Source organism: Chiroxiphia lanceolata, chromosome 2, assembly GCF_009829145.1.
Source record: "Chiroxiphia lanceolata isolate bChiLan1 chromosome 2, bChiLan1.pri, whole genome shotgun sequence".
NCBI lineage: Eukaryota > Metazoa > Chordata > Aves > Passeriformes > Pipridae > Chiroxiphia > Chiroxiphia lanceolata.
Genome location: NC_045638.1, coordinates 81,178,174 through 81,190,966, shown reverse-complemented (window position 1 = coordinate 81,190,966; position 12,793 = coordinate 81,178,174). Strand labels below are relative to the sequence as shown.

The 12,793-nt window shown below is 42.5% G+C and overlaps 1 protein-coding gene across 1 annotated transcript in view; it reads right to left on the bottom strand.

Annotated features, from left to right (window-relative positions):
• Window positions 1-12,793, bottom strand: part of MAML2 (mastermind like transcriptional coactivator 2) — a 213,385-nt gene that overhangs the window by 57,399 nt on the left and 143,193 nt on the right. The window contains exon 2 of the mRNA XM_032678666.1: window positions 5,099-6,559. Coding sequence (XP_032534557.1) covers window positions 5,099-6,559 — 1,461 coding nt within the window. The remainder of the gene's footprint in view (window positions 1-5,098; window positions 6,560-12,793) is intronic.

Genomic DNA, 12,793 nt, shown 5'->3' with positions numbered 1-12,793 from the left:
CAAGATAACTGTCTGTCAGGACAACACAGGAACTTATGACATTTTCTCTCTGGTTTCATGTTCATAAATCAGCTGTGACCCTGCAACAGATGGTGGTACTGGGACATACTGAAGTTTTTATACAGATTATTTAATTCAGAAGTCCTTGCACAAGGGAATGTGACCAAAATGGAGCTATCAATAAAAGCTGTCATCCAAATATTATTTTTATAGAGAGCATTGAAAGAAGGTCACATTGTTATTTTCTTACACCATGGAAGAGTTTCTATTATTACAGATTCCAACAGCCTGGAATTGTTGTTATTTACAATCTCAGTTAAATTCAAGTCCTGGTTTGTACCAATTACCATACGCCATTCTAAGTTTTCTCTCTTCCTTTCACAAATATTTGCAAAATAATTCCTTCACACTTGAAAACAGAGAGATTGCTTCACCAAAATGTGTTCTTCTTTTCTTCTGTAATGGTAAATACAAAGGTCTAGGAAAATACTGTTTTGATGTGAATCATTTAAAGAAGCCACATTTTCTTTGAGAAATTTCAGGGGCTAAATTAAAGATGTAAATTACTGACCAGGAGTGAATGGTAACAAGAGTTTCTATATATCTGCACTTTCAGAAAAGACACTAGATCTTTTGCTCCGGTGCTTCTTCCTCACATAGCACTCTAACTATCTGACAGTTCAACATATACTTTTTATTGAATCCATATACTGCCCATGCTTTAAAACAAAAAGGTAAAAGGTCATATCCTGCTGCTTACTCTGCTACTGTAAGTCCAATTACACTGTTCTGAAATGAAATTTCTCTGGCTTTACATTGGAGAAAATGAGAGGAGAATCTGTTTCAGCACCTCTACAGAGCTGCCAGGCTAGTTGAAATACCATCTCTATCACCTGGAGATATTTAAGAGTGATGAATACATATCAATTAAGCTCTGGGCATTGGAAAGGTTGTTGTAAAGGAATGGTCTGCAAGGGGGGTCAGCACTTGGAGCTCCTCTGTGGTGGCATATCCTGTGGTGCAGTGCTGCTCTGTGGCTTTTCTCCAGCCAGATGCAGCCATGCTGTGTCCCTGGGGCATGGACCACTTGGATGGCCATTGGCAAAATAGAAAGCCTTCCTGGAGAGAGCATGAGGCAAGAGGCATGTACAGGGAATACATGCTTGGAGCTGGTACCAGAGAAGAGACTGCTTAGTATTCAGTAGGAAGGAAGACTGGTTGGATTTAAAAAGGAGCCTGTTGAGACCTTGTGAAGAAAATTATCTAAGGCATGCTCCAATTAGGGTAAGTAATGGAAAACACCACCCACCCACACCACCCCCCAAACTGCAACTAATCACAATTCCCGGGTTATTGAAAATGAAAATAGAGGAGTGAAAAAGAAGAAGATGACTACATGCTCAAAGCATTCTATAGGAACAGGGACTAACAAGGACCTCAGCTTTGCACAAGCAAACACTGTTGTCGTTTGTAACTACATAGATGCTTCCAAAGCCTTAAAAATAGGGACTACTGGTTGTTCATGTAAAGTGGGGGGTGAAGCTCTCACGACCCCTTGTGCTAGCCCTGTCTCCAAAGCCAAGACTAAATAGGACACGCCCACACGTAGCAGATGGAGTGGCCTTGTTCAGTTAGGGTTTCTGTTCTCATGAGCTCAGCCTTCTATTCTCCCTTCCCTTGAGCAAATGAAGTTGAATAAAAACAATTGGAGAAAAATTCAGCTCTTTTTCTTTTTTTTTCTTTTTTTAATTCTTCGCAAAAAACTAATAGATCTTATTGAACAAGTCTTATGTCTTATCAAAAGCTTTCAAAAATGTGTGCGGAATTTCTTAGACTAGTTAAAAACATTGAATTTTTCATTCAAAAACCTTAAGTCTTACTTCGAAGCATCCTTCACTGACTGCACTAAATTTCCTCACAAGGGGAAAGCTAGACTTCAAACTTTTACCCAAGCCCAGTTACAGATTTTCAGCTCAGGTTCTGTATAAGTATTGCAAACCTGATTATACCTGTGCAGAATTTGGAGCTTCTAATTATTCCCTAAACAAAGAGAGTGTTGAATTTCTATGAGATTTTTCATGACTATGTGTATATTGCATTCTAATAGACAATGCAAAGGAATCTTTCCCATAACAAAGGAGAATAAAAGAGAGAGGCAAAAAACCCCTTCATTCAGATCAATCTTCCAGGAAACTAAGATGGTTTCCATCATTTTTATGACTTTTCCCTAGAGGCAAAAGACATCTAATTAGCAAATCCCACTGTAAGTTTCTTTCAATTTGACACAAAGGGAATATGACAAGTAGAGAGATTATAAGCCTTACATTTCCAGTTAGCCAGCTTGGACTGATAAAGCCAAGTTCAAATGGGTTTTGAGGATCTTAAAGCTTGGGGAGTAAAAACCCAGAGGATGAGCTGGTTCTCTAAAAATGTGAACTTACAGAGTTTTAGTCAGTGATACCTGATGGCAATGTCACAGCAACCCTTTATGAACATACACTCACATTACCAGCTACAAAGCATTCCAGCAAGTTCTGAGATGGTCCTTACTGCGCACAACTACAATGATCTGAGGAGGAGCTGAATTATACCAAGAAGAATCAAACCTTGATTCCTCATGAAGAAATAGACCATCAGTAAAATAAATATTAATCATGAAGTTAATTAGTAAATGCTGGTAATTAATCATGCATTACTGTTAATGATGTGTAGGAATCCTCAGAAGTGGGAAATGATCCTTCAGGAAAGCAGACCATGCAGCCTAAATGAGCTGATGTCCCCATTGCTAAAATCAGCAGCAGTCAACCCACAAGGTTGCTTTGACCTTTGTTATCTTTATTGGAAGATAATACTGGAGGTGCCTCCTCTGCCTCTGATTTAATATTCAGACTTATGGGAGAAGCGGGCCCTGACCAAGGGGTTGGTGGGCTCTTGCAGATGTGCAGGCAGGCACTAAAGGAGTCCACAGAACTCATAAATACTGCAGGTAAACAGTTATGGTCAAACTTTTCAAAAACTCTGTAATTTACAGACCAATTGTATTTCTAAGTTTTGTTCCAGCAGCTACAAAATACTGTGCTGCGAGAGACCTAATTGATTTTCTGAACTTCATCGGCACTTTGGAAAAACTGCTAAAGATCTCTAAAAAAAAATCCAGTTATCTCTCTAGAGCATAGAAAAAACAGTGTTCTTGCTGCAAAGGCCCTGTAATGTGGGTCTACAAAGCTTTCAAGCTTCTCAGATGTGCTGTGGGTCAGGTAGCCACATCCTGCAGACACAACTGTGTAAAGTGGTCAGATGACAAGAAACTTCAGAAAATTAGTTTGCAGAAGTCTGTGATGACAGGCAAAACTCCTTCCTTGATGTAATATCTAAAATTTGGCACTCAGCAAAGTTCACTTAGGACAAGTTTCCTAAGCCAAAAGATCTCATGGCTGCACAGGTGAGAGGCCCTGCTACACTCATGGTAAATCTTGCAAGTACTACTAGGGCCGAGGTGCCAAGTCCCATCTAGTTGGCCTCCCTGAGCAGCAGCCCAAGAGGACACAGAGCAAGGAGCTAACATTGCCTTCAAGCAGAGTTGCTCTCAATGTTTTTATTTCTTTCCAGAATGTGACCTTGCAATTTTTTTCAGAAAACAGTAGTGTTTGCAGAAGTCCTGCCTGTCTCCCCTGTGCTGACAGATTGCTGGAAGGTTTATCATGGCTGAATGAAGGAACAGTTAAAATTCATCTGCCCGCCAGCCCATTAAGAGAATGGGGAAATGCACCTAAGAAGGGAGCACACAGTAGCCCAAGAACAGCCAGCTCCCACAAACCAGCAAAACTGTGCTTGCATCCTGCCAACACTCATTCTCCAGCATCTTTCAACAAAGCAACTTCTCAAACCTAGCCGTAGGTTTCACCTGGTACCTCTTGCTAAGGGATTTTCTGTTGGAGAAAATCATGGTTATTTGGTCAGGAAATTTAAAAGAATTAAAAGTAGAAAGGTGTGCAGGCATACAACTATATTTACTCTTTTTAAAACAGGCTGTTCACCCAAACAGTTTGGTGAAGTAACTCCAGTTCTGAATGATTAATTCACAGCGTTACTTCTCTCGGACTCCATGGAAAATGTAGGCTTTCATTTTTCAGTAGTTTCTCATAGCTGTTTTTACATCCACAGATGATCTCCACACCTATATTCTGATTTCATATCTTCAAATGTGTTGAGCCGAAGTCCCACTGAAACTACTCAGAGTTGCTTAAATGTCCAAAGGTCAAATATGTTTTACTTGTTTTGCATCTGGTTTCTAGATTCTAGAGTACAGTGAGATTGCACATTCTAACTTTGATTGGCAGGTCTGAAGCTTGGGATCTGAGACTTGGGTGTACAGGGACTTGGCATAGCATAACTAAGCTATAAAAGCAGATTTTGTCAGATCACTGTCTTATGATAACACAGTGGGAGCTGGCCATGTGGTATATAATTGTAGACATTTCTGTGGCAACCTTCTCCTTCATATCTAAGCATGTATTTTATCCACAGAATATTCCCAGAACTGTGATGGGCATTTATAAAGCTCACAGATAAGTCTGATTTTCTTTGCCAAACAGATAGCAAATGTGCAAACAATATTTTTTGTCATATCAGTCAAAATATATCTAAAAAGAGAATTTCCTGACCCTGCCTCCCTGAGAAAAATGATGGTAAAAAATTAACATTGTAAAATACATTATCTAAGATAACATAGGAATTCATTAAAATTTTGACTTTCAAAAGAGCCTAAATTTTTGTAAGCTAGAAAACTTAGATAGGAGTCCAAAATAAGCTTGCATCTGCCCTACTATCTCACCTTTCTGACAGGTATCTACATAATATATAGCACTGACACATTCATTCCATTGCATTAAGCACGTGTTTCTTGAAGTTTTTCTAAACATGCATTCATGATACACCTGAATAGGTGCTAAACGCGCCATCACCAGCTGGGCAGAAGTGTGTGCTGAGAGGGTCATTAACATCTCTTGGAGGAATGAGGCCAGGCAGGAAAAGCCTTTTACTAGTTGGACCAGAATGATTCTGTAACAGATATGGAGGAATTTGCCGTTTGCCTTACCTGTCGATGCTGCTGAGAGACTGGATACTGCAAACCTGAGATTTGCTGGCTTTGTTGCATTTTCTGAAGCATCATTTTTTGCTGCATTGCTAGGGTTACATTAGGCGGCCTCTGAAGAGACTGGTTTGGGAGAGGTTGAGCAGGTTGTGACTGTGGCTGTTGTTGCTGCTGCTGCTGCTGTGGCTGTTGCATGGAAGTTGAACCCTGTGCCTGCTGGGTGTAGTGCAGAAGGGCAGGCTTGTTTTGGGAACCCAAAACTGAAGGCATCTGCTGGTTTGTTTGCTCTGAGTTAAAGTGAAACAAAGGCTTTGTGTTGCCATGATGCTGCTCTAGAGGCGGCTGAGAGCTGTTAATAAAGTTCCTGTTGAGGTCCTGAGGCTTTTGTTGCATGATTATATCCATTGGATTGCTCTGGGGAGTGGTTGGTTTATAAACATAGCTGTTCATCCCTTTTGACTGGTTTCCATTCACTGGTACCCCAAGCATTGCTGAGCTTTGTGGGCTGAACTGCTGCTGGCGAAAAGAAGGACTGGGGATTTTCTCTTGCACAAAGGGTCCAGGGGAAGGTCCTGATGGAGACAGCGTGGACCAGTTGGCTGTCTGGTTCTGCTGCTGCTGTTGCTGCTGAATCAAGGCATGCTGCTGCCGGTTGGCTGCGATCTGTTTGAGCTGCTGTGCATGAGACACCTCTTGCCAGTTGGGCAATGGCCGACTGGACGCAGAAGAAACCTGTGATACCTGTGTTTGATTCTGAGGCACCGAGGGGATGGGTGAAGAGGTGGACATGGCAGTGGTGGCCATAGTGAAGGCTGAACCTGTAGAAGAAGGCCTCATCTGTGGGGAGCCCACAGGAGCCTGATTCATGCCTGGTGCATATTCACTTTTTATCACCATCTTATCCATCTGCAGAGATCTCACAGGGCCCCTCTGGCTCTGCTGCCCAAGGTCAATGTTGAATGGTTCGTCTTGTTTTATCGTGGCATTTATCATATTCTCTAGCTCAAGATCACTCATTGGTGGCACTGATATGTTAGTCAATTCATTAAACAGTTCCTGAAGCTCAAGATCCATCATTTGGTCCCACGAGTCTTCCCCATATCTATTAGGGAACATGTTCTCATGGGATGTCTGGCCGTCTAAGTGTTTGCTGCAGGACATTGTTTCTCCTGGTTCTTTCTTTACCTCTTTCAAAGTCATATTAAACATGCCATTCCCACTAGCATGTGTATTGTTTGCTAGGCTGCTGGCTTTCCTTTGTGATCCTTGCCCCACAGTCATAGTTCCTGACATTGACTGGCTTTGGCAATTGTTAACATGTTGTCCACCTTGTCCCACTGCGATATTGTCACCCACTCTTATCCTCTTAATGTCAAGGAAAGAGCTCTCTGAAACACCATTGGGCCTCTTGTTGTTGACAGGTGACAGATTTACCACCAACTTTCTCTTCAAGGAGCCTTGGAGCTGAAAGAAGCAGAGACAAAAAGAATAATCATTAGATAACACTGAAGAAACAATCCATAGTCCAGTTGCTTGAAAGGCAACAGGCAAGTAAGTATTGCTTAGCTCATAAAGCTTCTCCTGGCTTTTTCAGTCAATGAAACTGCAGAACTGCAGAAAAATATGCTCTAAGTGATGAATCTCCCTGCCATCACCAGCCCTGCCACCAGCATCTTTCAAGCACTGCTGCCTCTTGTTGATCACAGATCCTCTTCCCCTCCCCATGATGGATTATTTCCCAGAGATGTATATTAATATATTAAGCCCTAATTATTTATGTTCTGAAACATCTGCCATAAAACACACATAACACTGCTCTGACACCTGTAACTCTATTTCCTTTTTCTTGGATATTTACAGCAATACTTTAATTTGCTCACTAGCCCTGTGGGCCTACTGAAGGAAAAGAGGTTCATGGCTCTATCTACCTGATTTACTCTCATCTGCTGTGGTTGTATACACAAATTCCCACTCCACACACAGAAAACAGAGATGTCAATCCCATGAGCTGAAAAGTTTGGACTTAGTGCATATGTCCTAATAAGATGCTGATGCCCTCAAGAAGAGTTGCTTCGAACATTATTCATAAAAGAACAGATCACTTGAAAAAGGGCAGCTGTCCTATATTTAGCTCTCCACTTTTGATTGTAGAGGTCTTTTCTAACCTTAATGGTTCTATGATTCTATGACCAAAGGGGTCACACGTGTGAGCAGCAGACACACACACACACACTCACACACACACAGATGCGCGCATGCAGCCCTCGCTCAGTGCACGGTGTCACTGTTCCAGCTGTGAGCAGTGCCAGAAAACTAAGCAGTGAAACATGGCTCATCTTCTGCCTTTCTGCACCTGGGTAGAAGTGCAGTGGCCCAGGAGACATCAGACAATGCCATCTGACAAATACCTGTGTGTGCCAGTAAGAAAATGGTGCCTGTACAAACTGTGATACCTTGGGAGGCTTTGATGGGCAGAGACAGCTCAGAACTCTAATTTTCCAGTTAAGTCAGGGAGGATGATTTATGAGATCTCCTAGTCACATTATTTGCATCATACTGTTTCATGTACAGAAGTCCATGGGCACATAATACTCTGTTGTGGCCCCCATGCCCCTCAGCTCCAGGCTTATCTATAGGTAAAAGCTCTTCCCAGATAACTCCAGATGTGAACAGTTTTATTCTGATGCAAATACCAATGAGTTGCTTGAAAAGAGATCAACTGAGAAATACATATTTCCTCCATACCCACCTATCCTTCCATTGCATCAGAAAGTCACTGAATTTAGCCCTTAAAATAAAGTTTGTAATTTCTCTCTCTGACATTGAAAATTTCATCTCATATCTCAAGTTAAGTTTCCAGCATAGCTTTTGAATCACAGATTCACATTTTCATTTTGTAAGGACAGACATGTTGGTGCCTATTTGTACAGACTGTGTGCCTTCAAGAGTAACTAATTGTCACTAGGTGTCCCTCAGGGGGGAGAGGTTTGTGTGGTCATTGCAAAAGGCACAGGTTGTCTTTGGGTAGCATGTCTTTCTGACACATGAGTCACTGTACTTTCCTTTGGAAAAAAAAAAAAGGTAAGCTGCACTTCCTTTTACCATCATCTTTGCTGTCGGTGTGTTTATTAGAAATCATTCTTGTGTCCCCAAATTCATCTTCCTGGGAAATGGGGAAGTTCCCAGATCATCAGAATACATGACTTGGCAGCACATTTTGCTTTCAGATTTGTTGCTGACAGAAAGACTGAACAGATAATGAAAAATATATTCTCTGCATATGTATACGCTTTAATGTGGTTAATATGACTTTCTGAGATAATATCAGTTTGCTTGACATTTTGAAGCAGAGGGAGCTGTTTAAAAAGTCTCTGCATCTTCAGGGCACCTGCACCAGGCTTTCTCATACATGTAAAAATGCAGATGTTACACTGGGCTTTGAATAGCAGCTACTTTTCTCCTGCATTTGAAGTATCTTCTAGCAGATAGCAGGGTGAGCTGGGGGAGCAGATAGGGCTGAGCTGGGAAGTGGTTTGCTACACACAAGTCAGCAGCAGAGCCAGGCAGAGCTCCATGGTCCCCAGACACATCCCTTAACCAAACACTCCCTCCCTCGACATGGGCTGGAGGACTCCTGGTTTCATGACATCTGCTCTGCTGAAGTGCCTCCCAAAAGGGGCACTGCGTATTTCTAAAGAAGAAATCACAAGTGCTAACTTATCACATCTCCTCAAAACCTTGAACATAGCCCTTGGAATGTTGACAACACTGTGATCAACAGATGTTCCCACATTAAAGCAAAAATAAGAGTGAGCGAGGCTGCAAGGTGCAAGGGAGTCTCAGGGGACTTCATTGATGCTGCTAAAAAGGTCCTGATTTCACATCCCCCATGAGTTCAAGATATGGAGAGCAAGGGCATGGGAAGGATGTGAGCAGCCCACAGGGATGAAGCCTTCTCTGCCTCCTTGCAGTGAGCCGTTGCCAATTATATATCGAGGGGTTTGCAGGGGAAGGGTCTGTGTTTGTTCAGTGAGACAAGCAGTGTCCATCACAAGCCTCTCTGTCTCACTACTTCATTTGAACTCTGCCTTCGAAGGGACACTGCTGCCCCAGCATTACATGTGTTTTGTTTTTTTTTTCCAGAAGGGAGTGGACCATGGTTCCATCACTCAAATCTTTGCAGTTTTCTAACAATCACATTTTTTAACTACTGATTGGAAATCACTACTCAAGCCCTTTTTCCCCAAGCAAAGCACAGACTCTTCAGGTGGACAAAAAAAAGAGAACTTGCCGGATTTCAGGCTCCACCTCTTCCAATTTGCAAGTCAGGATTGATTTGGGTCAGTAAATGTAAAGCAAAAGTTCCTATAACACACATAGAGACACATTCCTCTGATCAAACAGGCTTGCGATTACACATCTCTTAACTGCTTGAACTGCATAATACTGAAAGGCTCTGTGATGGGAAACAAGTGACATGACAGTAAGTGGGAGAGGACAAAGCCCTCCATACCCAGCTCCATCCCACAGGTCGTTGTGTAGCACTGAATGAACCATCACAGAGTACAGGCACTTCCTGGCAGCCTGTGTTATTGTGAGACCTTTTGCTGAGCAGGCTCTGGTGAGTCAGTGTGTGTTCACACACTTACAGCGAGGCAGTGCTGGATGATTGATCTTCTGAAGTTAAAACTGCACAGGCTGAGCCTCTGGAGATCACGTCTGTGAGACAGCCCAGCACTGTTAGTGGCCAAACTGCTTGGGGACGTTAACAGGGGAGGGCAAAACGCTAGAGATGACTTGGTCTAAATGAGCCAGTATGACACTATGTCCTGTGCAGAGGGATATATATAATATTTATAAGTTTTATATTTATAACTTATTCTGAGTCTTAAAGGGATTTAAGAGAGGCAGCTTCTTCTCTAATGCTCCTTGACACCAGGCCAAATCAGCAGGAGATCTACTGAGCTAATACCTAGGGTGCATCAAATCCTGGTAACAAATAATTTCTCTTTTGGGAAAAAAAAATTGCTTCACCTTTCTTTTGGTTGAAGTTTTTTACTAAATGTAAAACTAGAGGATTTTGCTGAAAATTGATTATTTTTTTCTGTCTTAAATTTTTTTCAAAAAATGGAAACAAATGATTTTTTGATTTAAAAGCACGAATTGTCAATGAGAAATTTTAGAGATTGTTTTGTACAAAATATACATTAACAATATTTTTATGACATATTTGATACAATTCTGACATTACTCATGTGAATTCACCTTGCATTCCTTTCCGCAGGGTCTGTTCGATATGGCCAAGAAAAGAATTGTCTGTGTCAGCAGGAAATTGCACAGTCTATCTGGTTTCACTTTCAATGAAAGTCTTATTTTTTTGTGCACTCTATACAGCTTCTGCAATTGGACTTCCTTTAGAATTTTCTTTTTATCTTATTTAACACTGTGTAGAACCACAGTGCTTGACAGAAGTCCTAGGTTAACCATCCAGCACCTAGAGTTTCACAGCTCTCAGGACAAGTGAAAAACAAGCTTGTCCCTCTGACTTGCCCAAGTACCTCCATAGTGCCTGCAGATCTCAAAAAAAAAAATAAATAAAAAAATCCCAGTGCAAATGTTAGTAACACATCTGACTGTCACCTCAAAATATTTATAGCTGGACACTTAAGACTGGACCAAAACACCAAAATGTCCCAAGTAACATATAGAGAAAATACCAGAGCGTTATAGTTTTAAGTCCCCAGTAATCCTTACTAGCTGAATACATAAAAAGAAGATTCCTACCACCTTTGTTCTCCAACTCTCACAATTTCCGACTAAGGTTTGCAGCTTTCTTAGCTTGTGTGGTGGAACAATTGGGACAAAACTCATAAGATGCTACTAACTGGAACCCCATGCGATTGCCACGTTTATGAACCAGGCAGTGTGGCAGCATTAGCGATTCGTGGGCAGTGATACTTCTGATGTTAAAAAGAAACAGCTTTAGATTTTATGCTTTTAACATAGAAGGAGCAGAAAAATCTACTTTAAAAGGTTCCTTTTGAGCTACCTAGACTTTCTCACAATATGTGCTGACTGTATCTATGGCTGCACTGTAAACAAAATCCTTCACGTATCTGGGGAGGCAAAAGGGAAAAGGAATTACAGGAAAAATAAGAAAAATATTCAAACAAGGAAAAGAGGCCAAAAAAAATTCATTCCAAAGGAGGAAAACATGCTGAATGCTACTTCTTATTTATGCTGTGAAAGCACCTTTGCATTGCAGGGTTTGACCCAGCAAGCCATCCCTGGGGCTTAGAGCCTGATCCTGAATGACAGTAACTCTCATTTTCAAAGTAGTGGTTTGCAATGTTTGCTGCCAGTCTTCTGCAGTGTCACCTCCTGCAGTGTCTGTGGCTGTGCCACGCTGGCGAGTGCTTCTGCAGGCAGGGACTGGGGCTCACCAGAGCAGAGCCTCCCTTTTGCAGGCATCCCAGTGTGCAGGAGGACCAGGTGCCTCTCCTTGTTGTCTTACCCCTTCAGCCAGACACAATAGAACAACAGGATGGTTGTGGTGACTCACACTGTGGCCAGCTGCAAAGCCACAGAGGCACCCTGGGGCTGACAGAAGGACAATGAGAGGCCATTGTCCTGAGATGCCACCTCTGGGCCCATCACATGTCCTAATGCCACAATCACACACGCATCCTCAAGGCCCGTTTCTGACTACAGACTCACGAGGGCTCCCATTGCCTCTATTTCTACGTATCTCTCAAAATCTGGTGGCTCTGGCTGTTCCCCCTCAGGGCATCAGGTTCACCCTGACATCTCTTCTGAAGATCTCAATGGCATGGTTCTCTTCTGAGAACCTCTCTCTATCCCTTCTGCTCTGCACTTTCTCTGCACAGCATGAGTATATTTTTAATCTTTTGTCTTCATTTGCAGCATCTACCTGACATGGCTGAGGATGCAGGCATGACAGTTGTCTTCAGAGAGATTTTAGCACTCCAGGTTCAGAAAGTCCAATCTGCTGGATGATGCTGGATCTGGAAAGCAACTTTAATTTTTCATGTCAGACCGAGTGACAAAAGGAGGCTTTGGGCACAGCGCAGAATGGGGGGTAGTCCTGAAAGCTGGTGTGTCCTCACAGCACCACACAGCACCATGGCCAGGTCAAGGTGGTCCCTCCATGGGTGCAAAGACCTGTGCAAGAGTAGCAGATGCTGTTTCTCTCTCCAATCTGGTTTGCACAGGCTCAGCTCTAGGTGCCTCCTGCTGCCCGCTCTGTGTTCACAGGAAGGGGACCCACTGTTCTCTCTGAGCAATGAGGATGAGGAGGCACAGGTGCCTTCAGTCCCACACTGTAGGTGAGTGCAGGGCACTTGAGACAGCACATCTCCACCCTGCCTCACTCCTCTCCTATTTAGCTAATCAGTTCCTGAGACCACTTGGATGACCAGAAGCAAGGTTTACTGCTGTGAGAATTTTGCTCTACACATCCCAAACCTTCCCACGGCCCATCTCTGTCCTTCTTATCATAAGCAGTTTGGGAAGAGATTTGGTGCCTATACAGGTCTCTTGAAGTGGTGTCCTGACTCAGGTCGATCCTTGGGTGTAAGCACCACCAGTAATAATAATGCTGACTGAGAGGCAACACAAGTTTTCCTGCCTGCTTACTGCAATAAGTGCCACTAAAACTGAATTTGTAGCAATAAATAA